This window comes from Cyanistes caeruleus, chromosome Z, assembly GCF_971803275.1.
Source record: "Cyanistes caeruleus chromosome Z, bCyaCae1.hap1.1, whole genome shotgun sequence".
NCBI lineage: Eukaryota > Metazoa > Chordata > Aves > Passeriformes > Paridae > Cyanistes > Cyanistes caeruleus.
This window is the reverse complement of record NC_141732.1, coordinates 64168041-64192840: the sequence shown is the minus strand read 5'-3', so window position 1 is coordinate 64192840 and position 24800 is coordinate 64168041. Positions and strand designations below refer to the sequence as shown.

At 39.6% G+C, this 24800-nt stretch overlaps 1 protein-coding gene across 2 annotated transcripts in view; it reads right to left on the bottom strand.

The window, feature by feature from the left end:
• The window catches only part of PLPP1 (phospholipid phosphatase 1), a 61412-nt gene extending 36677 nt beyond the window's left edge, over positions 1 to 24735 (bottom strand). The window contains exons 1-2 of one of the 2 annotated variants that reach the window (XM_086866964.1): positions 24412 to 24735; positions 8170 to 8324 (exon numbers count right to left, since the gene is read on the bottom strand). In XM_086866964.1, coding sequence (XP_086723090.1) covers positions 8170 to 8324; positions 24412 to 24469 — 213 coding nt within the window. In that variant the 5' untranslated portion in view covers positions 24470 to 24735. The remainder of the gene's footprint in view (positions 1 to 8169; positions 8325 to 24411) is intronic. The other variant, XM_086866965.1, reaches the window with a different exon arrangement.
• Between the last annotated feature and the right edge of the window lie 65 nt (positions 24736 to 24800).

Here is a 24800-nt window from a genome sequence, read left to right as displayed (position 1 = left end):
TCTGCATCACCCATTTTAAAAACCTGCTCTGTGAATAATGGTGTCATGTTACCTTACCTACACCTGGATGTTTCAGCTTCTCAAAGTGAGAGACTGAAAAAAATTTTGAATGATATGGTTGTTCAGGAGGGGAGCTTTTTAAAATGTAATTTCCATCTACTAAATCAGAAATAAAAGGCACTGGTATGTGGATCACAGAAATGAAGTCCTTCATGCAGTGCGGATCTGTGTTCTTCCATGCTGAGTGAAGCTGCTTGAAACGTACAAGCTCATTCTTCAGCAATATTGAGATTACAATGCAATTAGCCTGTAATTGCACCTTCCTGTATCCAGATTATGGAAACAAAATACTAAATAACTCCAGGTTTGTTTTTGTTTTGCTTTGTAAGCAAGTATGAACAGCTAAAATAAAATTATTGTCTTCTCTTTCACAATTTCTTTCCACCTCTTTTACTTTGAGCCTTAAAAGTTCTGGATATCTATGTGGTAGCCATTAAGTAACAATTAAATGGAAGAGCAATGCACTGAAATACAATACTGCTAATAAATCTTATACAGTAAACATAACAAGGGTTTCTTCCATTTCCCCCAACTTCACAACAGATTCAAGAAGTAAGTTCACCAGTCATGTATCTTATTGCTGTTCTCAGCACCTTTCAGTGTTGAAAGGATACATGCTCCAGGAAAGCTTGAGAGAAAAGTTTTAATTTCTAAAAAACAGATTGCAGTAAAACTGATAAAAATAACACTATTAAACTGTGAACTGAAGTCACAGAACTACAACATCCATAATTTACCTCTGGCTCAATCCAAGGCAGTCATTAGCCTTAAAAACCATGCCAATAGGGCTTTTAATATCTTTTTTTAAAGTATTCTCCAGTGTCAATACCTAATCCCTCAGAACATGCTCCATGGAGCAGGTTTAATTTTCCTCTTTTCAACACACATGGTTTGACTTCACTATTAACTGGTGGGAGAGAGCAGAAAAGTAGAAGTCAAACCAGAGGGGCATCAAGTGTATCATGTGAAACCAATAGGAGAACCTTCTCACAATAATGAAGGTTCTGTTCTGTTTTAAATAAATCAGCAAAATCTGCTTTTGTGAGATTTCAAGGTGTTTTCATTTCTAAAATCAAAATTATTTCAAATATATAGCTTAAATATTTTCTGCAGTGGAAGTTTCCCTTTAAGACAATAAAGGGACAGGAAAAAACAGTTAAGCTTTTTCATTACTGCAAGCAGAACAAACATGCAGAAGAACTGTCATAAGTAATAAAGAAGCAAAACTTCTTACTATATCAACTAAAACAGTAGGGTTTCCCTATAGCTGTGATAGGCATGCTACTTTTTCACCTAACAGATATCTTAATTTCAGAAGACAGAGGTAAGTTTTTGCATCATGGTTGCAATTTTCTAAGCATGGAAGCTCCTGGTACAGGTGGACAGGATATGACTGAAGATACCAAATGATACTTGTCTTCATAATGGAACCACCATCACTAGTGCCAATATCTTTCATTTCAAAGATATAACTGAAGAAGAAATGTTTATTGTAGTACAGGAAGTGGAGTACTTTGACAGTAGATTTATTCACATGAACATTTAATGCAGTTTCTCAAGAACAAGTAGCAAAGATTCAACAGCAGATCACTGTGAGAAGAAATCCTGCTCATCTGCCACAGTCACATTGCCACATTCAGTTAAAAGAAAGATCCTATGATATCCTACAAATACCTATTTTCCTCAGTTTTCTCTGAAATCAGAAGAAAATGCAGAGTTTAAATACTCCTTTTATGTAAGAAGTGAAGACAGCAGAGGAGCAGTAAAGGCTCTCTGCTGAATACTTCTCATATGACAATACCAGAAAGCTTCCCTGATGTACATTTCATCTTCTAAGCTAGTTGTAACACAGTGAAGTTGCCTAAAGGGAAAATGACAACATGTATGTGAGGAGGAATTATAAGGTTGGGAAGAGGTTACCTGTAGGGTAATCTCAAGGATAAAGCCAACAAGCTGGTGTTATGCAGTGCATATGCATTTTTAATGAATAACTAGCACATGTACTGCTGACAGAGCTGGCAATTCTTTGATACAGTGGAAGATCAAGGCCAGCCAGTTCTGCCTGCAAAACAACCCTTAAGGACTGAGGCAAGAGAACATATGGAGATTTCTGCAGTACTGAGTAATGAGTTCAGAGTCATGCATTTGGAGGTTAAATAACTCTGTTGAGTTGGGAGCTTGTCAGTTCAAAATAGCAGGGGGAATATAATGTGCTTTCTGTGGTTGTTATATATCAGTATAATAGCATGTCCACTAGACAATTTTTTCAAAGGGATTAACACTTCTAATCATTTGACAAGAAATTTCTTTCAAAAGAGTATTCAGTCAAAATTGGCAAATGCATTTGGTTTTAATTCATCTGAGGTGCAGACAGAGAGGGACTGCTAGGATATATTCCTCATTATCTCAAAAACAAGGGTTTGATTTTGCATAGTTCAGCTGAGTCTAAAGGCTGTAAATCAGCCAAGTGCATATGCAGTAGATGTTAGAAAAAAAGATCAATACTGATCCAACAAGAAACCAAGAATTAAGGAACTGCAAACACAGTTGGTTATAAAGACATAGGGAGGAATGTAGGCTCTGGAATGTTGCAGTCAGAATACATGGAGTAGAAACACAAGTAGCTCAACTGACAAGACAATTACTACACCCTTGTCCAAATGTCTGACTCATACAGTATAATGGACTAATTTTCCTCATAAACTGGAGTGATTTCTGACAGATTATATTGGTTTTTTTTCCATAAATATCCTGTATAACACAGGCCTGTTTCTTTCCAAATTTCTAATCATGGTTAGGTTTCTTCATTGGGCATGATGTTGTTCTCTCCATTAAAGCTGGACATTAAAACTCTGAAGAGAGAGAACATAAGATCATACACCTCCCTCAAGTTGTTCTTCCCACTCTCCTCAGGAAGGATATCACTTGGCATTTATCCACACTGTATTTCACCAGCTATGTTACTGCCATCTTTTTTCTTTATTGCTCTGAGTTCCCTACTTTGCTGCCTCACTGCACACACTTGCAAAGGACAAGGACCACTTACTCCTACCACTCATTTCTCACAGTTAAGTGAATTATTTGTTCATTTAAGGATTCTTTCTCCAATCATATAACTATTTAGTTTCTTAAAATTTGGTTGAAGCAAATATTTGAATGTACACATCCAAATAATGAGATTTTCTAAAAAAAATGCTGCTTTAGCCTGAGTTCTCCATCTTTCTCATTTATCACAGGGATTAAGATAAGAACAGATATGACTAACACCAGGAAAGAGTGTGTATATTTCTAACAAAGTAGCTTTCAACATCTGTTCTTAAGTAGTGGGTAGAAATAATCTTTCTCCAGAGTTCAAAAACCAACCAAAGTTTAAAAGATTTTGTTGTCTTCTCTCCCAGCACCTCAAAAAACCCGCCAAGACTTTTGTGCTGTTACCTACTGCCAACTTCATTGCCATAGCTTTAAACTAGAAGCGATACCTAGGCTTACTTTTTAAAAAGCCTAAGTAATATTTTGAGGTTTAAGTCTCCTTACACAAGAAGTTCAGATAGAAAGCAGAAGTTAACATTTCCCCCAAATATGCTGTAGATATTTCATTACTAATTCTATCAGCAAAAACATCCACAGTATTCATTACAATATTAGAAATACGGTCAGGAAGAATACAGGTTTTTCAAAAACTTTGCTAAATCTTTTGAGCTGCTATTACTGCTCACATTCTGTGAAGGTTGAGTAGGGTGTCAAAACCTCTTTGCAGATTAAATTAAGACTTTGGCTTCTCCTCAGTATAAGAACAGTGCTCCCATAGGAGTTTTAGAGTTCAGGAGAGCACCTACCAAGAAATAAATCATCATTCCACAGTTCAGTGAGATGAGTTCAGTTCCTTTTATTGATATCCACCTTTCTCCTGAAAAGGTGGGTAAAAATCTCTTTGCATGAGCACTTCTTTACACAACGTAGAAGAGAAAGAGGTACAACAATGTAAGCCAGATGAAGGGAAACGGGAGGCAGCACAAAAAGGAACACTCTCTGCCTTACTTTCCCTATTGCTTGTCTCTGGTTCCTAGCGGAGTTGCTTCCCATATTTACACCCCTTCCAGTCTCTGGTCTCAGTCCTAAATGTCAGCAGTACATTGTTAGTAACTGTGTGTCAGACTTGACAGAAAGAAAAATCTATCTATTTTTCTATCTTAGACTGTTTGGGTTTTTTCCTTAAATTACAAGACTTAATTAAGTTGCAACTCCCTCTACCTACATTTCTCCCTATTCCATTTTACCCCTTTGTAGACTCTACTAAATAATAATACTTATAAAACCACTCTATATCAGTGTGACTTCCTGGCTATCTCATACCTGTGACCAAGCTTCACTCAGCATTTTAAAAGCTCTCGTATGGAGTTGCTCTCATTGTCAAAATGCCAACTGACTTACTCAAACACTATGTGCATTCCCCATCAATGTATTAAAAAAATGTATCTGAAGGGTTGAGGAAAGTACAGTACCAAGTCCATAGGGCTAACAAGCAAGTTGCTACAGTTTATTTACTTAAAATACAACTGCACTTACTTGTACAAGTAACAGAGGCAAATGGTGCTTGATTTCAAACCCACCAGAACACTCACACCACGGACGGATCAAAAAGTGAAGTCAAAAGCTGGTTGCTGCTACTTCTCAGCATCTTGCCCCACAGCATAAATCTCAGCCAGAAATTACTTATCAATTCAACAACTCAGTAAAGTGCACATTAAATACCTGCACATTAAACCTTCACAGAGTAAAACCATGGGTTATTATTACTATGCTTGTTTTAAAAGAGAGAACCAAAAAATTTTATTCCTCAGGATAAGGCTGGGTTCAGAGATAATGCTGATCTGTAGTAGTACAAGATGAACAGTTAGTATCAAATAGAACTCATGACAGATTATGAAGTTCAACAGCATTGCCCAAAAAAATTTCCAATGCCATAAATATACCAAAAAACACAATGAAGATAAAACATGAGCACCTTTTCAAAAAAGTCTACCATGTAAGAAGTCCTGCTCAGACCATAATAAAACCTCTTACAAGTAACCTGAAACCTAAGAGTCAAGTTGAAGTCCACTCTAGGGTCAAACACTTTTAATTTCAATTAGTTGCAAAACCAACAGCAATGAGTCATAAAGCTTTGACACTGCCGAAAAAGTGAAAAGCACATCTACCTACATCCATAGGTTTCATTAATCTCCTGAGTTATTAATCTCTATCAAGCAGTAACTACATTTGTCCATGAAGACATACAAAATTAGTTCAGTAAGTGCTCACGGTGGTCAATCTAATAGTTGCTGTCAATAAAAGTTTCCCTTAAAAATGCATCCCTTTCATGAACAGCATAAAAGATGAGTTTATTTCACCATAAAAGAAATCAGTAAATTGACCCCAAAGTACGATTGTGCTAATCTGTAGGAGGGAAAGTTTGTCAAAACATTGTTAGACATGGTATAAGCAGACATTCCCAAACACTTTAAGCCTAATGCCTAATAGATTAAAGCTGGCACATGAGCAAAGCTACCTAGGTCCCTTTTGGGAAGTCATCATGATACTGAAGACATTTTGCCACACCAAACCTAGGAATGTTTTGATTCAGCCTTTTTTGTTGTTGTTGTTTGAACCACTTAGAAATCAATGTAACCTGACTACCCAAATATCTTTTGAATATGTTCAAGGTGTAGAAATTAAGTCCTGCAGGCCCCATCATGTTCCCTTCTCTCAAAGACACTCTCCAAACAGCAGTGCTTATCCCGGAGAAGTGACTGAACCAGAACAGTTTACTAAAGAATACTTGCCTGTAAGAAACATCAGCATCTGCATTATTTATTTTGATAGCAAAAAGTTGTAGAGTACTACTTTGTCTCCCAGAAATTCAGTGCAGGCTTTTGGCTGAGTTAGAATTTTTGAACTCCTCTCTCTACATCAGTCCATCTTGTAATAGAAACCTACCAACTTGGGAGCCTTCAGCTCTGGGACAGAACTGCCAGGAAAAGCCATGGCAGGGAACCACAGAACTAGAAAAGGGAGCAGAGAAAACTCAGCAGCTCTCAGGTTACTCTGTTGTTCTGCTTCTCTGATGAGAAGGATGTTTCTTTCAGAGAGGTTTTCCTTGCTCTGCGCTCCTCCCTCCCCAGTGTCATCTGCCCTGGAGCTAAGGGAAGCTGCATGAATGTCACTGAAAACAGCAGTCTGAAGAAGCAAAGTCAAAAAAAGGGCAGGAAAAAAAGGTCCGTTTGGAGGTGAAGTTACCAGAAAAGCCCAACTGAACAGAACATCTACAAATAGAAACCATTCAACTAGAATGCATTTTCAATTCAGGAAGTTGTAATATTCCATGTTTCATACTCCCTAGCTGTACAGCTTATTCTAGCCCTTAGTTTTCAGTAGCTATGGAAGATTTTTCACCTCTTGCATGAGACTAAAGAGCTCTCTACATCTAAAACTGAGATTAAGAGGGACAGGTTAACAACTACTCTAAGCAGTTGCTTTCAGGTTTGGAAAATGTTCAGACTGAAAAGCAAATTACCTGGTTAGACTGCATTGTAACAACTATAAGTGCTCTAGAACTTTTTTTTAAAACCTCTCAGTATGGAGACTAGACGCAGTTGTTCCAATTATAAATTCCCTCTTCTGCACAAAGACAAGCAATGAAAATTCCATTGTGTGATCCTACAAAAGTATCATAGCAGAAAAATATCAGAATAGACTGGAATTACTGACACATCTAATTTTAAGCTGTAACTTTCACAACAAAGGTTATCTAAAATTGTAATACTCTATACCACTCTTTAGATGTTCAGACTTTCATGTGAATTACCTCTAAGTCAGATGTTTCTCCATGGCTTTAGAGCCAGGAAAAAACACACTCTTCGTTGACTTTATATTACATCAGCAAGTTCAAATCTAAAACTTAAAGATAGTTTTTAAAAATCAAGCAATTCAACGGATGATTGAACAGAAGCTAGAATATTTCTTTAAAAGTCCAGAAGTGCAGAGACCTGCAATTGTTAGTTCACCTGTACCTATATCAATCAAGGTACACAGGAAACATACTGGAAAATAAATTTTCCCAAAGGTGTGCTGAAGATATTCATAATTGTCAAAGTGACAAACTTTCCTTAAATGTGAAACTATACTAGTGATTACTTGTTGTGTCAACCTCATATTTACTGCAGGGGTCTAATGGAAGTTTTAATAAATAAGTAGTAATGGGAAAGCCAGAGTAATGCAAGTATATGCAGGTTCATTTATTTTAATGACTGTCTTCTTATTCTTAAACCACTTCATATACTTCTCACTGACTAATTCAGCTTATACATTTATCAGATAATAAAATATTATCATAATCTTTCATAGGGCTTGATCAAGTACTGCAGGGACAAACAAAGTAGCTTCAGGTTCAAGACTAAATTTTAATTCTCCAAATCAGCTCAAACCTTACTAAAAGCTGGGACACAAGCAAGCTTAAAATATTGATAGAAAAACCTCCTGAAGAATTAAACTGTTCTTCATCAAAACCATGTGGTCATTATAACACTGAGCCTCTTTTCTACAAGAAATTAGATTTTCAGTCTCTGCATCCCATTTTATCCCACTTTTCCTTAAAAAGTAGTCTCATTATGTTCAAGCTTAGAAAAAGCTTCTGAGTCAAAATTGGCTTATTTTTGTAGAAAGCACATAGAAGCAACAGTCACCAGTTATAGGTGTGTGCACTGCATTACAGTGCCAAATTTTAACATCACAAGTGTTTAAGTTAGCAGACTACCCCATTCTGAACAAGAGATGTAATCATTCCACCACAGCATTTTGGAAGACAATTTCCTCTCTAGTGATAAAAGCCTAGTCTAAATACACTTATTTTCCTGTTTCTAAAACAAATGAAATTAGCAACACTAGCAGTTAGAGATTAGTTCCAGATTTTCTGTGCAAACAGTAGCAACAGCACTTTTCACATGCATATGACTATACATATATGGGATTTTGCCTATATAAACTTGTCTTCAACTCATTTACAGTGCTGAGCTCTTGGAAGGCATACATTTTACTCCCATCACCAAAGCTCCCTATATAGTAGCTACTTACAGAGAAAATGGGCAGGGTGAACCCCACTGTGTAGAGGACAGTGGATGTGATGGTACTGTCATGGAACGGATACTTGATGCTGTCATCATTACAGAAAAAGCCTCTCTGATACGGTTTTATTTTGGCCAAGTTTAGAACACCAAGGGGTAAGCCAGCTGTTGGGGGAAGGAAAACAAAAAACAAAAACAAGAAATACATGTGGTTAAATTAAAAAAAAAAATCATTTCTAATCATGCATGGAGGAAGAACATGCATAACTCAAATTTCCTAAGTATCATGCAATGCACACACTTACCAAATTCTGTTTATAGACATTTCTTTTTCAGAAGACTACTTCAGAAAGACTGAGGTTCCCCATCAGGTACAGATGTTAAAAAAGTATAAACTTCAAAGTCTTCCATCCATAAGGTGAGTTGCCACCAAACCACACCAAACCAAGATTACATTCAAGAAAAAGCCTTTGCCCTTCACATGACTAAACAGTTATTGAGGGCAGATAGCCTTTTGTCCCTCCTCCCTCTGCCACTACCTCACAAGCTTGGCTTGTATCTGACTTGCCAGCCTTGTTCTATACACTATAATGTGGTCAATGTTTACAGATAAGACAAAGAATAGACACAGGTTTTGTCACGGTTAGGGAGTTAAAAATTTCATGCAAGTAGTTTTCAGGCAGGTAATGGGAACAAGGGAACTGCAGGGACACTAATGGACACTTTGAATGGATTGCATCTCCAGGTCATGAGATTATACCTTGAGATTGGATTTACACAACTTTTGTACACTTTGGAAGATTTCTGCATGAAAATATACAAGTTATTAACATGGTAGCTGAGATCTGGGTACAAATGATAGCTCTCAGAATTTACACACTGTGATATATTACCGATTCCCTCTCCTAAAAGTTAACTTGCATTCTACTGACACTCATGCGAAAGAAGCCATCAAGGTTTCTGATAATTATATTCAGGACTAACTTATTTCTGATAAGAACCACCTGCCATGTAATATACATTTGCAGGAGCAATAACCTCAGGAAATCCAACTTTTTCTTTTTAATGTTACTTTCTCATAAAATCAGTAAGGTTGGAAAGGACCTCCAAGATCACCAAGTCCAGCCTTTAACCAAATAACATCATGTCCGCTTTCTTCTCCCTTTCCTTTGATCAATTGAGCAAGCGCTAGATTAAAGTGGGTAAATTACATAATGCTAAATCCACAAACAAAACAAATTTTATTTTAAAACATAGAAAGGGCAAATAACTTTGTATTTTCCCCAGCATCCATATAATATGCAAAGCTGCAAATAGACATTCTATATGTAAATTAGAGGGTGAGTGCAATTGCTGGAGCAGAAAAGACTGCTCAAGTACATAAACAACCTGCTGTAGATAGAACAAAAAACATGTCAAAGAAGTTAACATGATGAGTGATTGCTTTGATTTCTGGTGACACCTGTTGACTACCAGGTAAGTAGCTTAAAGGTGTTTTAAGCTTATTGCTAGATACTTCATTAGAAGAAAAGACATCACAAGTAAACAGTTGGAACAGAGTGATAAATCCTGTCCCCTTCTTTGGGCTGCTGAGTTGCAGTGCAAAGGCTTGTGAGATGCATATTGAAATTGTACATGGTTGGTAGTGCCCCAACTTTCAACTCTTCTGATAAAAATGCTATGGTCACAAGAAAGCAGTTTGGGAGGTTTTTTAATCCTCTCACAGAGCAGAGGAAAATTTTTTTCACATATCATCTGCCATATGAAAACTGTCCACACCTACTGATGCTTGCCATCCCATATAGAAAAAGTGAACCAAAATACAAATGGCATCAAGCTTATTCAACTTCAAGCACAAAGTTTTTCATTAAGTAGCATGGTATACCGTTGAATCAACTACGTGTCAAAGGCCAGACTCTCTCCTTCCATCTGCTTTAATGACTGAGAGAAGAGCTAAAGTTTGACCAAGCACAAGTGGCTGACAAAAGCAGGTGAAACAACTGCATCCCTTCAAACATGAAGACAGCCACACTGAAGAACTCAAAGTTCATTCTGACCAAAGGGATTGCTGCATGTTCACGTGCCTGGAGCCAAGCTTCAGCTACCTTCAAGGCCATGGCAAGATTCCACTAACATAAGAGTCCATGCTTCCTGTCTTTACCTCTGCTATTGCACATCCAGCAGGATGATGGAATGGTAATTCCATTACCTATTTGATACAATCATATCTTCTCAAACAGGTCACCAGATTTTCACATAATGGAAATACCACATGCTCGTGATTAACTTAAGCAGCAGTTTGTGTTTTGCAGAAGTGGACTACTTCACAGACATAAATACCCGTTTTCCACAAAAAGCTGCTACAAATGTAATATCAAGAACTATTGCACATAATAAACTTCTGACATGTCAAGGGGGAAAATGGAAAGCAGCACATAAAGGGGTCAGATGAAAACAGTTTCAAAGTGAGCAAAACTCATCTGTATAGACTACATTAAAAGATGATCTAAAAAAAGGAATTTGGTTACACATATTACACTAACTTCCCATTTCCATTTTTTTTCATTTCTGTTAAATTCTTACTGCAATCTAAATGATGCTCTGCTTTCCAACAGTGGACTAGAAGATTTTGTAAAGTGGTCTCCAGTTGACCATTAACCTATCCCAAAGACTGGTAGCATTTTTACTGTTGCTTGTTGGAAGAGAAGATGAGACTTAGTATATGTAAGCAAACAGTCCTGAACTTTTCACTGTAAGCAGAATAAAACCCCACCACTAATGTACATAACAGGCAACTATTGCCATCAGAGGTGCCAAGCATCTCCATGACCTTTAAGCAGGCTGAACTTCTGAGGAATGTCCTTATGTTCAGTCTCATTAACTTCCACAAACTGGAGTAAAGAGCGACCAAGATCTCGTGCAAGATCACCAGGCTAAAAGGCAATCTTGTAGAGCAGCTCTCATGCCTTACCCTCTGCTCAGTAAAACTTCTTTTCCTTTTCACCTAGCCAGTACCAGCAGTAACCTCAAGTTACTTTTCTGAACCATGTAGCTTTATACCTAAAGGGATCATAATGGCTTAGCTGTTACTCATATCCTATAAAGCGTGACCTTTAGCTGTAAAAAAATGACTATTACTTGAAATCACCCATCAGACTGGAGCATATCAGAACATGGATTTTATCTACTTTCTGGTAAAAATTGTGTAGCTTATCTTCTCAATAACTAGTGACCGACAGATTCTGGGCTGTTTTGTTAGGTAGCAGCAAGAAACAGACAGCAGTTCTCTGATCTTTCTCTCCCCTTTAATTATAAAGGGAAAACAATATGGTCACTCTAGTGCTCTGCGACTTAAAAAAGGACATACTCCTACAACACTCACAGTAATAGACTCTAGCTAACCCACAGACCAGGCTGGATGGGGCTTGGAGAAACCTGGTCAAGTGGAAGGCATTCCTGCCCATGGCAGGTGCATTGGAACAAGATAATCTTTAAGATCACCTCCACCCAAAATATCCTATGGTTTTATAACCCTGAAAGCAAAAACATCCTATGGTTTTATAAATCCTGTTGAAGAGGAAAAGAGACTACAAAGATCTGAAGCCTTTGCCTGTGAAAGAAAGGTAAACAAGCTTCATACACATGAACAAGAAGAAAGGTAAACAGAGTAAAAAGGGAGACAAAGGCAAGAATGATGCTTGAATTACTGAGCAAGGGCTACAAGGATGGAACAGCCTTAAGTTTTGGAGAAATGTAAGAGCAGGGCAACACATTTCTACAGCTACATGAGATATGCTGAGTTTACAAGGAGTTTCCAACTCTAATGTATAGGTCCAAACCAGTTGCAGTGTAGTTTCCACTGATCGCCTACAGTAATTCCCAGTAATATTCAAGAAGTATTTGATCACATCTGGCTGGATGACAGTGTGACAAATGCCTCTAAGAAGGGAAGGAAGGGAGGTCCAGGCTAGGAGAATAGGGAGGAAGTCCATGTGAGAATGGCCCTCCACCCACAGAAAAAGAATGTTAAAAATAAAATACCAGTAACCAAGGGGAAGAAAGTGATCTTTTTCCCCAAAAAGGAAGTCTGTTTAGTTAAAAAAAATCAATTTGCTATATTTTTAGTGTTTTTTTTTTTAAGACTAAACAAAAAACAATTTAAATTTCATAGTTTATCCTACAAATTGAAGTGATGGGTACCAATTCATCCTCTTTTAACAATGTAGGTAACACTGCACTACTTCTGTGTGTTCTGTTCTGATCTGTGGCATTTATCACACTGATAATTTTTGAGTTAGGTGCTTTAACTTGAAGGCCTAAGAAGTCAGATTCTGCAAACTTCCAGGTGTTGATGTAGCTTCAGCAGCAAGCTGCCCACTTTTCTTAAACAGGAGAAAAAGATTTATAGCCAAATTAGTGTCTTTTACAACAGTTGCCATAAATATTTAAGACCAGCAAAGAATATTATTGTTTCATGTCTAAAAGGAGTAACTCTTAAAGTTTCTAACCATTTCAGTGATACTGTACTACCTAGTTCTCAACCAGATGCAGCAGTCACAGAACTTGGCTCCGCTTTCAAGAGCAGCCCAAAACAACCTAGACTGTCCTGTCCTTCTCCCATCTCTGGCCATCCCCCACTACCCCTTTCTTGCCTAAGCATTAGTTTTCACACCAACCTGACCAAAAAGACAAGCCCACACAACACTGGTTTTTCAGAGGCACTTGCTCATCTGGCCAACTGCATTACTGTAAGCACTGGCTTACAGGACAGAGTAGGAACATGTAGCCAAGGGTGTGGAATAAAGGACAAGGATAGACTGGGACAGATCAGTTTCAACACCTCATGAAACTGCATCTTGATTAGTGGTGCTTTCTCCCCCACAATTTTAAATAGTACAAAGGAATGCACTGTATTTTGTAAACACACCTTAATTAACCCACTTGGCCTCCTTATCTGTGCAAGTGATTGAATGGCTCTGTGCAGTCAAACTTGTGCTGAATTGCTGTTTCAAGTCCTCCAAGGCAGTATTACTCTTCTATCTGGTCCTCAATGAGGAAGTTCTCTTTAACAAAACAAATTAATATCTAGGAACTGTGAGAAAGGCAGTTACCCTTGGGGGACACTACAGTAAATGAGAGCATTCTAGCTTGATTATTAACCAAAGTTTTTTCTTCATGCTGCAATGAACTCACAAGTACATGTTAATTAAGAGAACCTGTACTGGACCAACATGAAACCAAGAAGAATTTTTATGTTTCTCCACACTTAGCCTGAAGAATATGATCAATACATTCTGCACTTGATATGCTGACAAAGTCAGGTTTTGTAAAGAAAAACACAGTTTATAGTTTATTAGGGAGTGTCAAACAATAATTCTAGCTCTAACTGAGAAATAATGAAATAATCTCCACAAAACAGATCAAATTATATCCTCAAAACAGATGAGCTATTTTTTACAGCTTACATTCTTATTATGGTACTGTTAATAGCCTCATACAGCCATTTCAAGCTAAACCTATACAGATTGTCAACTACTACCAAGAGCAAGAGAGAATTTAAGTTCTCATACTCTTACACATGTATTTTTGCGTTTATTTTCAGACAGGACAACCATGTTTGCTTCACTGCTCATTTTTCAGTACATAACCTGGGGTGAGGAAGTAGGCCAGAGATTCAAAGAAACTCAAGTCAACCTCATGGAGAGAGTTTGGAAACATCTGTAAAAGATACTGCTCCCTGCAGAAAAGGAGACAGGCTGAAATTCTTTTTTCTATGCACAGACAAGAAAAAGAATCAACACCTCATAACATGGAAGATTCTGGGAACACAAAAAACTACCAAGAGGAACAAGAGATTAAAATAATGAGAAAGCATTTAGACTTTTGATAACTAGAGGTTAGAAGTGTACTAGAGAAAAATCAGTGCACTACCTATCTGCAATAGCTGAGACAAGTGGGTAGCCCACAACTTACCTCCTAGCCACTTTAAAGAACTTTATCTTACTTTTCTACACTAAGGAATGTGAAGTATTTCTAATCCAGCAAACTGATTGTTCTGATAGTGCCAGAAGCTGTGATAAGCTTCATTAAACAGGATACATGTATTTAAAAGCATGAACAACACTCTAATCTCTCCTACTATTCTACTTGCAGCTTTATGGTATGTGCATTTTATTATTTGTCCTCTGATCTATGACTTGGCCAGCAGAGAAGCCAGATCAGCAGTTCAGCAAGTTCCTCACCACATTTTTTTATACCAGGCAAGGGTGATAGAGGCAGGAGGCAAAGGAAACCTTCCTCTGAGCTCAAAAGGCCTCAACACAAGCACACAATTTCTAGTCCAGTCATATACTAAGACAGAACTACACCATATTCCAGTTTCTCTGCATTCAGCAGTCTACTACATGGGAGCACTAGTTCAGTTATCTATAATTAATATAATCTATAATTAATAATTAATCCAATTAATTAGAACAGGTCAAAACACTTGTTTAAAAACATTATCATGGACAAGTGTGTTCTCCCTTACAGCTGCATTTCAATTTTAAAAACAGACTTTTACAAGTATTAAATACATGTTACTCTAAAACCCATGCAATTGTCTTTCCCATGAGCACTTAGAGAAGTGTAAATGCAAATTAAAAAAATACAGAAACAAGACAGTAATATATCCTATCCTGCTCTATTACTTAGAGAAACGTACACCAGACAAGTGAGCCAACGGCAGGTCACAAGCAATGACTGTGCCCCGGGCTCTGCTCCGGTCAGGGGAGGAGAAGGTTGAAGCTGACCTACGGATTGACACACACCTGGAATTCATTAGCAGTTCACCCAGAGTGGCAGAGGTCAACTGCCCCATTACTGACAGACTTGAAAACATTAAAGGCCCCAGATTAACAGCTAAAAGACACTGTGGGGGCAGAGGCAGAGAGGGGATGGAACAGGAGAGGTCAGCAGTTCTTTGCATTGCAGTGCTGCTCAAGGGGTGGGGAAGAATCCAACTGGCTGCAGCCAGAGTAAACAAGGGTGACTTCTCCCACTATAACCCCTCCTGTGAAGAGGAAATTAAGTATTTCATCATTGCTTGCATTATGTGCTCAGTATCAAATTCAGTTAAAGGTTTTGACAGTACTGTATAGACAATTAAAAACAACATATATGCAAAATATAAAAATAAAAAATAAAATATAAATATAAATAAATATAAATAAAAAAATAAAAAAACACCCAAATATGTAGATTTCTGCACACAATCTACCTAAATCACAGAGCTTACAGACCAGAGGGGCAACACAGCCAAGAAACAGAACCATCAAGGTCAGCTGGTCAGCAAGACAGGGAGGGATTTGCTTTTTTTTAATGTAGGTGATACAAACTCTGAATGTCATTCAAAACTACTTCTCTTTTAAACTCCAGAAGTGTAATTATTTTCCCATTTTAATCTTTCTTTTGTGGGAGTGCACAACAGAAGGCTTTCAGAGTATTTTACCTATAACTACACACCCTAACTTGAAGTACCATTCAGTCTCTAGAAATATAATAGGCAATTAGTTGTCAGGAACGTAAATGCTCATTTTCCAATGAGTCCTACAAGCATAGCAATATTTTATTTAAACAGTCTTTAACAAAGTCAGCAGTACTACAGAGGGACTCAGAATTTCCATGACATTGTATGCCCTGTCATACACCATGTCACTTTACACTATACACACTGCTGCATGCCACCATGTTTAAAAGAACATTACTTCTTCATGTTAGACTGAAATCTGTAGTGTCTAATGGTAAGAACATAAACTCTATAGAAAGTTCAACCTAAACAAATTTTAAAAAGAAAAGTGACCATACGCTATGTATTCTTGAGCTGTAAGAACTATCAGAGCAGTTTTGTACTGATTCAGCAGACTGCCCAAAAGGTCCATTACTTCAGAATCTGGAAAAAATACTTATACAACATTGCTCTTGACACTTGAGTACTATGCATAATGCCATAGCATAGAAAGTCTTACAGTATGCATAACAGACCAGGTGCTGCTTTCTATTTGTAGTAGAAGTTATCAGCATTGGATTTGTGACCTCAGTTTCTATGTATTAAGGTACATAATTTTCTAGTGTTGATCATTGGACTATTACATTTAAAGAAGAGATGGAAAGAATGAAAAGCCTGCAAGCAGAAATAGTGACCTGACTTCCATTCCCAGGATGTCCAGTAGTGCTAGACCCAGCCATCACACTGGCTTGGAGTACCTTAGCTGAATACTAGTACTGCAGCATAGGCTTACCCAACAACATAAAAGTGAAGCCCAGTTTTCATAAACCAGCAAAAAACTACAAAAAACTCACTCAATGGAATACCAAGGAAAGCAAATACTAAGTAAAGCAATGACTAAGATGATTTTTGGACTTTAATGGAGAATCGTTTCTAACTGCTTGACAGGCACAATCTCACTGTCTGCCTTCTATACCCCTTAAGGACCATTAGCTTGCCCCACATCAGAAGTTTTCCTGGATTATAATTAGCAGTTTATCCTCTCAGGTTTCTCCACCATCAGCTTCCAAACTACCCCTTCAGCTTAAGAAAAGCACAGTTCACTGCCCTTCCATGCCTCAAAACAAGGCAGACAAAATTAAACATATGTGTTTTTCTTATCATCCCAGTACTCCAGTTCCAGAAAATATTGCACCTACTGCTTTAGTTTCAGTGACTTAGTAATCTAAGACTATTTGGCAATAACAGAACTCAGCTGAATGGACAAAAATGCACTAATATTAATTTGAGGTTAAAATGTCACCATATTCTAAGAGAGGCAGAAGCCACCAGAGATGCTGAAATTTAATACATAATTCCTTCTACACTAAGGCAAAAACTGAGCATACATTCTGTTTGGTATAGTTTTCTCCTTTCCTAAGAAAGGGATCACAAAAAATTGTGACCCTTCTTCCAGAACAGGCATGGCTAAGTAACCAACTGAAGATATCTGTGAGATCCAAGGAAACCCAACATAGCTCCTCTGAAACTTCTATATTTAGCAGAGGCAGTCAAAGGAGAGGAGGCACTAAAATCTAGTCTAGAAAATCCATTGTTTCCTCAGCAGCATCACAGAAATAAGGCGTACTGATATGGCTCATCCATACCTTTGGTTTCGTTTAGCAGCATCTGGTTGATAGACACTCCAAGGTGGGTGCCGTGATCTGACATACCTGTATTTTCTAATTTAAAATTTGAAAAAAATCCCTCATTTTCCTGTTGCCAAATATCAAGACACCACATGAATGAGAGATGCCAACACTGAGTTGAAGTATAATACAAGTAAAACTGAAGTGCCTTCCCAAACTTCTGAGTCAGACTGCTTCTTGGTCACAGCTTTGTAAAGATGAATCAGTAAAGTCTACAACAGAGCAAAAGCAGCCTGTTCTTGTACTGGTCATTTCCTCTAACTCAATGTGGTAACAGAAAGAGTGTTTGATAAGTTATTGAAATTAGAAAGTTTCAACATGATCTTCCTATATCATAATTTGCTAAAGAAGGTTTGGCTTCCATACAAACAGTCTTGATTTTAACAGCTGTATCTGACTGTACGAGAAGGATTAAAGCACCAGAGAATCTGGCAAAAGTAGAGCCGAACACAGGCTTATCAATAGACAGTTTTGATTCTATACCTTTGAGATCAGTCTCACAACCTGAAAAAGGAAAATTCCTCCCAGAAAGTGGGTCAAGTCATTAGTAGTCAATTGTTAAACAAGAAGAGGCAGGCATCAGATTCTTATATAAGAAGGATAGGGTTTTTTTTAGTTTTAAAACCGCAGGATTGAACTATTCTGACCGGTAAATGGCTTGTAAGTCCACTTACAGGCAGGATTGAAAAATTTTTTGTTACAACTGAAGTGAATATCTGTTTTAGTGGAAGGTGTTTCTATCCATGATGGTGGGACTGAAACTACATGGTCTGTAAGGTCCCTTGCAACACATTCCATGATTCTGTGACTAGTGTTTCTTGATGTAGTGGCAATAATGCAGTTTTTTTTAAAAAAAGGAAAAACAACCAAACCAGTTTTAGAAAGTATCCTAAGGAAATATTCCTTCTTCAAAATAGCTTTAAATTGTTTTAATTCTTGTCACAAAACTAGCTCTTTGCTAGTCTTCCATTATCTGAATTTCTAGTGTCTGTAGATTTTTCAGTTGTTTTTAATCAACTGTTTTACCTGAATAAAACCTAAGAATTATGAGCTTCTTTTGCAGGACAGGGGATAAGGAAGAGAAGCACCCCCACCAAACCAAGCAGATATAGCAATAAATCAAGCTCATTTTAAAGCCATCTTTCTGTGGGTGGCATATCTTGACAGTAAGTTTCTATGTAATTCTGTTCAGCACTTTTTTCTTTTTATCCGACATCCAAGGTGAGTCTGTTTTAATTCTGGAAAGAATTAAAGGAAAGAATTAATTCTGGACTAATTCTGGAAAGAGGATTATCAATTGTTGGGGATAGTAAATCCAAGTCAGTTGGCATAACGCATGGCTCAAATTCTCATCTCAGTGGGTACTTTCAAGAGTTGTGTCACCTCTTTATGCTACCTGTCTTCCACTGCTGCAGCACAGTCACAGATAGAGGATTATCACAGTTTTATCCCCTCATCAGCATCTGGTCACCACCAGTGCTCCTACATAAAACTATGCATTAACAGACAACCAGTAATCAACTCTTTATTTTCACCTACCAGGGCTGGGTTTGTGCAGCCTTCAGACCAAGCTGCTTTCAGTCAGTATCAGTTCATACTCCCTAACTCTTTAAAACCAGGAGGCATGTTGCATCAGCAAGAGGGTAGGCAGGAATTCTTCAGTTATGAGAGATTAGCTATTTTATAATTTAATTTTAGTGTGATACTTAATTTTCTACAGAAAATGTCAGAAGCCACTTCCCCTCCCATTCCCTTATGCAAAGGTCACCACTTTCTTTCTGTCATGTAAGAAAGCTGTAAGAGCCCTTCTGACTGTTTAAGGCTAAGGAAAAATCACCAGGACTCAAGCAGCTGGTAAGGAACCTAAGAACTGATAAGCATCTTGCTCTACTATGCTAAGAGAAAATAATACAGTCCTGAGTTCACAATTTGGCTCTTGGGAGGGCACTGGAAGGCGAACTAGGATTCACCCATTGCTGTAAAAAAAGTAAGTGCTTTGGTTTTGAGTCAGAAGTTAGTACAAGACGCACAATAGCAAAAGCTGGCAGAACAAGAACCAGACTGCTGACTTTGAATAGTGTTCATTAACTAATTGAATGCTTACCTAAGTTTTTTCTGCAGGTTTCTGATCAAGAGAAAGCAAGCCTCTGGTAGAGCATCTTTCTTTATGTTGGGGAAAATAGAAAGTGACTGTTGCAAAGAAGAAAGCACAACAGGAGAGGAAAGATTTTCCCAGTTTCAGTAACAATTATGTTTCCAATTAACTGAGTGTCAATTCAGTAAGTACCAAGTCATAGTATCTGGTGGATAGTATCACTGAAGACAAACTGCTCTTTCACATATACCTGTTACAGCTTTACAATATATTCATGCACAAGAAAAAGTATTTAGCACCCACATGATGTGGAAAATAAGAATGGTGACACATATGTCAGTGAGTCACAAATAATAGTGGAGGAGGTTTTATTTGAACTAGGGCAATCAGGAAGTGCTAACCCACATAGAAGGAGCCTTCCCTGACTGAACAGCAATACCTTAATTGCCACCGACACTGCAGCCTTCAGCAACAGCACAAGTAAACACTCCCAAGACAGAAGAACAGCACTGAAAGCAAAACACTGTGCAAGGGTGTACAGGGTGGTCCAGCCATCTCACCCCCACAGGTCACACCTTGCAAAAGCAAATTCACCGTGTCCTATACATATGCATCTGCTGTTTAGCATGTAGTCATGTATCACAAAACATTCCAGCAGTCTTTAAACAGCAAGCTGAAAGTGATGTGACTGTTTACTATTTCTGGGCTCAGTTCACATGTCCTTCTGTTTGGAAGGACTGGAAGTCTTTCCCTTACTCAGAAGTAGTTTCATTTAAAAAAAAAAAAAATAATCATCATAGGGTATAAAGATTGTCATAGTCTCACCTTCCCCATAATCACAGGGTGGGACATGGAAAGGAAAAAAAGATGAAATCTCTACACAAACATAACTATATTCCACAGCAATTTTAAATTTAAGTAATTCTTTACTATTTTCAATACATTGCAAAAAAGTAAAACAGAGCAGCAAGGGTTGAATTCTTTAGAAGGCTTCAGTTTTCTAATCTTGGGTTAGACATATTCTTGCATTACACCAGCAATCACATATTGACAAGTATACTCCCCCATTACTTATAATAGCTTGTCAGTAATTGTAAAGTCAGGCAAGGGACTAAAGAAATACAGTTGTGTTGTGTTCCACCCCTGCACTCAAGTTAGGCGTGAATTTCAACAAGTACAGACCATATGAAAGTCATCCCAGAGTTGTGACAAAAAGTGTTTTCCTTATAGCTCTGCAGAGCTTCCTTTAATCTGTCTTTGTGAGAGTCTGATCTAGAGATAAATGTATTTAGCAGTTCTTCCACTGATTGCATGAATATTGCCATGTGTTTCCCAACTTTGTTCTTTAAGTGATGTTTACCTGCCTTAATGAAAAAGGAGCCTGATTTGCATCCAAACAATAGACCTGTAAGAGTGGCAGAGTATGTGTGTGTGTATATATATATATATGTGTGTGTGTGTGTGTAGTGCCTAATGAAAACACCAGTTGCACACTGACTAATTAATCTATTCTAATATGCTGTCATTTTTTTACATGACAGTTTGGAAGTGTAATAAACCATAAGAACCAAGCCTCAGTATCTATCTTTGAAAAATGGTTTTACTGCTGTCTAGAATGCCAATCTCTGCCATGCTATATAAAATGTCTATCAGAAAACCAAGGAGAGAGAAATCCATCAGAAAACCTAGGAGAGAGAAGTAACAGAAATGTGAGGGAGAAAGAAATCCTGCAGTCCAGGCCACTCATGCTTTCCAGTGCCAGAAGCAGCTGAGCACTGTCCACTGGAGCACAGGGAATAAGGGAGGTGCTGCCTGCAGCACTGCAGAGCTGCATGCGGACATGCAGCACACACACACCCAGCACTGCAGATCAGCACACACAGAATGCAGATACAGCTTCCTCACACTATTTGAGGACAGATACTGCAGAAACCTGCAGCTTTTGCTTTTTTTAGATTGCAGAATATAAAGCTAGTTTAATGCTGAAGCACCGGTGTTATTTTTAGAAGGAGAGAATTATTGTGCTGATAAGAATGAAGGAGTTATTTTCTCAGGGCACCAAAGACTGCTCTCCCTGAATTCTCTCTCCTTTAGTAGGTAAAAAGGCAGATGAGTGAGAAATCTTTCCTAAGGACAGTTAAAGGAAACTTAAGACTCAAGTTTCAGGCAACCAAATTGGGCTAATAATTTAATGGGGAGAGATGTTTTTACTGCCTACTTTTTTCCCCTCTCCAGTCTGCTCTTTGATGTTTTTCTTATTCTCTTACCTCAGCTCCATCTTAAGCATACCACATCTTTCAATAAATCCAGCTAAATCAGAGAGACACACACAGATCACAGGACAGTTCTTTCTCCCCTTCCCTTTCTTTTGAAAAACTTATGCTGGGAAAGTTGAAACCACAGAAAGATCACCTGACTAAACCAGGAGCGAGTAAGTCAGACACATAGTCAGAATCACCCACTACCACTGCAGTGAGTCCATGGGTGTGTCGGATCCGTGCAACTTCAAGTGGTATGCTTGGATATCAATTGGGCTTGAAGTCCAACATTACTGAGACAAAGAAATTAACTTTCCTTCCCCATTTCCACTTACTTTGGAGAAAGAATAAACAGGAAAAAGAGGAGAAAAAAGAAGGCTCTGTATTAAGTGACAAAAGTTACTTTGGGGATTCTGAGGATGTTACTGGTACCCCTATTTGTGGTAACACAGGCCACCACACTGAGATAGAGGGCTCAGCTCTCAACTGAAACTGGTCTTCCTTTTTAAGCCTTCAGTTCTGTTGGAGGCTTCGTGGTCTCTGCAGTGGAGATACTAGGTATCACTTATCCAAACGGGCAAGTCACTTTATCTAGGCAGTTACCTCTGTCATTTAAGCAGATACCAAAGGGCAGGGGGAAGGGCAGGGGAAAAGTTAAAGTCCACAATCAACAGGAACTATTCTTTTTCACAGTAAAAATATTAAACAGCCCATTAGACACAGATAAGACCTATGTTCCTTTAAGGGCTTGTCTCAGCCACATGAGAGTCAGGCAGAAGAGGAAAAGAACTTGGTCCTACATCCAGTGTCTTCGCCATTCTGCAAATATGTATCTTTTTGTCTCAGCTAGACTTTCACTGAAACCTGTAACTCAATGTGTTTAAAGTTACAGGTATCAGGGAAGTTCATATTATGCACTGCCTGCATTTTTCAGAATTTTCAGGAAGTAAACAAGCCCAAGGGAAAATAAAAAGTCTGGCAACCCTCCAGCACACTGAGGCACCAGATAAGTGCATGTGTGATCCAAATGCTACACAGGGTGAGAGGGAGAGAATGGAAAGGTATGTAAATTGATATTACACTGCAGAGCAAAGTCAAGATCCTACCTTCCCAGGTAATAACTTGGGACAGCAGTAGGGAGAAATCCTCATACTTTCAGGATGGCCCTCAAGTTATATGATTCTGCAGTCCTACTTTCAATGTATTTTGCTTCTCTTGATTACTCAAGACTACTTAAAATATGCCCATATGTTTCATACAGACCACATCATATGCATAGTGCAAAATTTTTGTCTAATTATAAAGATTTTGTAATTACAATTATTCAGGCAGATAAAACTGCTTCACTCACCATAAAGCAAGAAAGTTTAAGCCTCACAATAGCAGTTTGATAAAACTCCTGATCTGAATAAAGATTGCTCCCAGTAGATTACATGGATCCACTATCATTCTGCAAAAGCTCTCTCTCCTGTAACATTACCCCAGAGCAATGCATCATTCATTGTAATTTTGCTTTCAATGGTATTCAGCTATAGGTACCACTGCTATCTGAAGCATCCAGCGAGAGAAAAACGTTGTTCGCTATGTTTATACTGATGCTACAAACATCAGCCAAAAAATTCAGCCAAGCGGGAATTAATGAGCTAGGCCTGACCACTACCCACCGAACATGACAAGAAAGTGCTTAGATTGCTAAGTACTGACATTATTTGCTTAAGACGCAAACATCCAAAATCAGTATTTCCCACAACTCACCAAGAAGTGTATCTCCAGAGAGTAAAGATGCTTCCCAGGCTGCCAATACAGAGAGGTGTCACTTCTTTACGAAGTGAAACTGCCCATTCTCTGATCGATAACTGACATGATTGCTCTTTACACTGTCTCATTACATAAAAGGAGAGAGTTAATGCGAATTGGCAGGACATTAAGTGGTTTCAGTAGAGACTGAAATAGAAGAAAGTAACACTGGGAGTGGGCTGACATTCGCACTAGCCAGGACAAGCATTGCAGTGCTGTGGCAGTGTGCTGTGGCTGTGTCGGTTCAGTCCCTGGCCATCACCGAGGCACCGCTCCTGCCCCGACACCCGTCTCTCCCTGCTGCACACGGACACTAATGAACGCCCCGTTCCGCTTCCAGCCTACAGCTACGGCGGTGGTTCGGTTCCACCGAGACCGCACTCAGCCTCACAGCGAATCCCTGCCCTGCTGCCGAGCACCACCGTGCCTCTGCAGGACCCTGGATGGATGAGGTGTGTTTCCGTGGTGACGACCCCCTTCCAGGACAGCTTCCCGACCCATTAGGGATAACAAACGCATCCCAGGCTGCACGTATCTACCAGACATCTACCTATCCAGCACTGGCTTTCGCCACAACCGATTTTCATTCGACAGATTAGGTTAGGGAAGGAAGAGTAAGGACATCAGAGAGAAGAGGGAGTTCCAGATGTCAGGGGATAAGCTGCAGCAGCTCCCTCCCCCCGGGGCTTAACCTTCCCCTCCGGGCCCGCGGCAGAGACCAGATCCCCCCGGGCGGGCGCGGGAGGCGGGGGAGCGGGCGAGGGGCAGCAGGCACGGCAGGGGCTACGGGCCGGCAGGAGCCCCGCTCCGGGTGGTGCCGGCGCGGGAGGGAGGGGGAGGCGAGCATGCGATCAGCGCGGTGCCGTGCAGCGGGAGCGCGGCGCCCCGGGGGCGGCTCCCCCCGCTCCTGCGCGGCCCCCCGACCTACCCAGCAGCACGCAGAGCACGTCCAGCGCCACGAAGGGCAACCGCGTCCTGTCAAACATGCTGGCGGCGCCCGGCGGCAGGCGCGGTGACAGCCTCGGCCCGAGGGGCGGGAGCGCGGTGGAGGCGGCAGGGAGGGGCTCCAGGCGAGGCGCTCGGAGGGAACGGCCCCCTCGCGCTCCCGGCACCGCTGAGCAGCCGCCGCCGCCCGCACTGCGCTACTGCCGCCGCCGCGGCCCCCGCGCGCCTTTAAGGCCGGGCACGGGCGGCGGCGGCGCCTCAGACCGCCCTCAGCGACGCCCTCAGCGACGCCCCGCCCGCGGCCGCCGCGAGGCCGGCGCGCGCCGCCAATCGCGACACGCTACGCCCCGGCACCGAGCGCGGCCGCGCGGC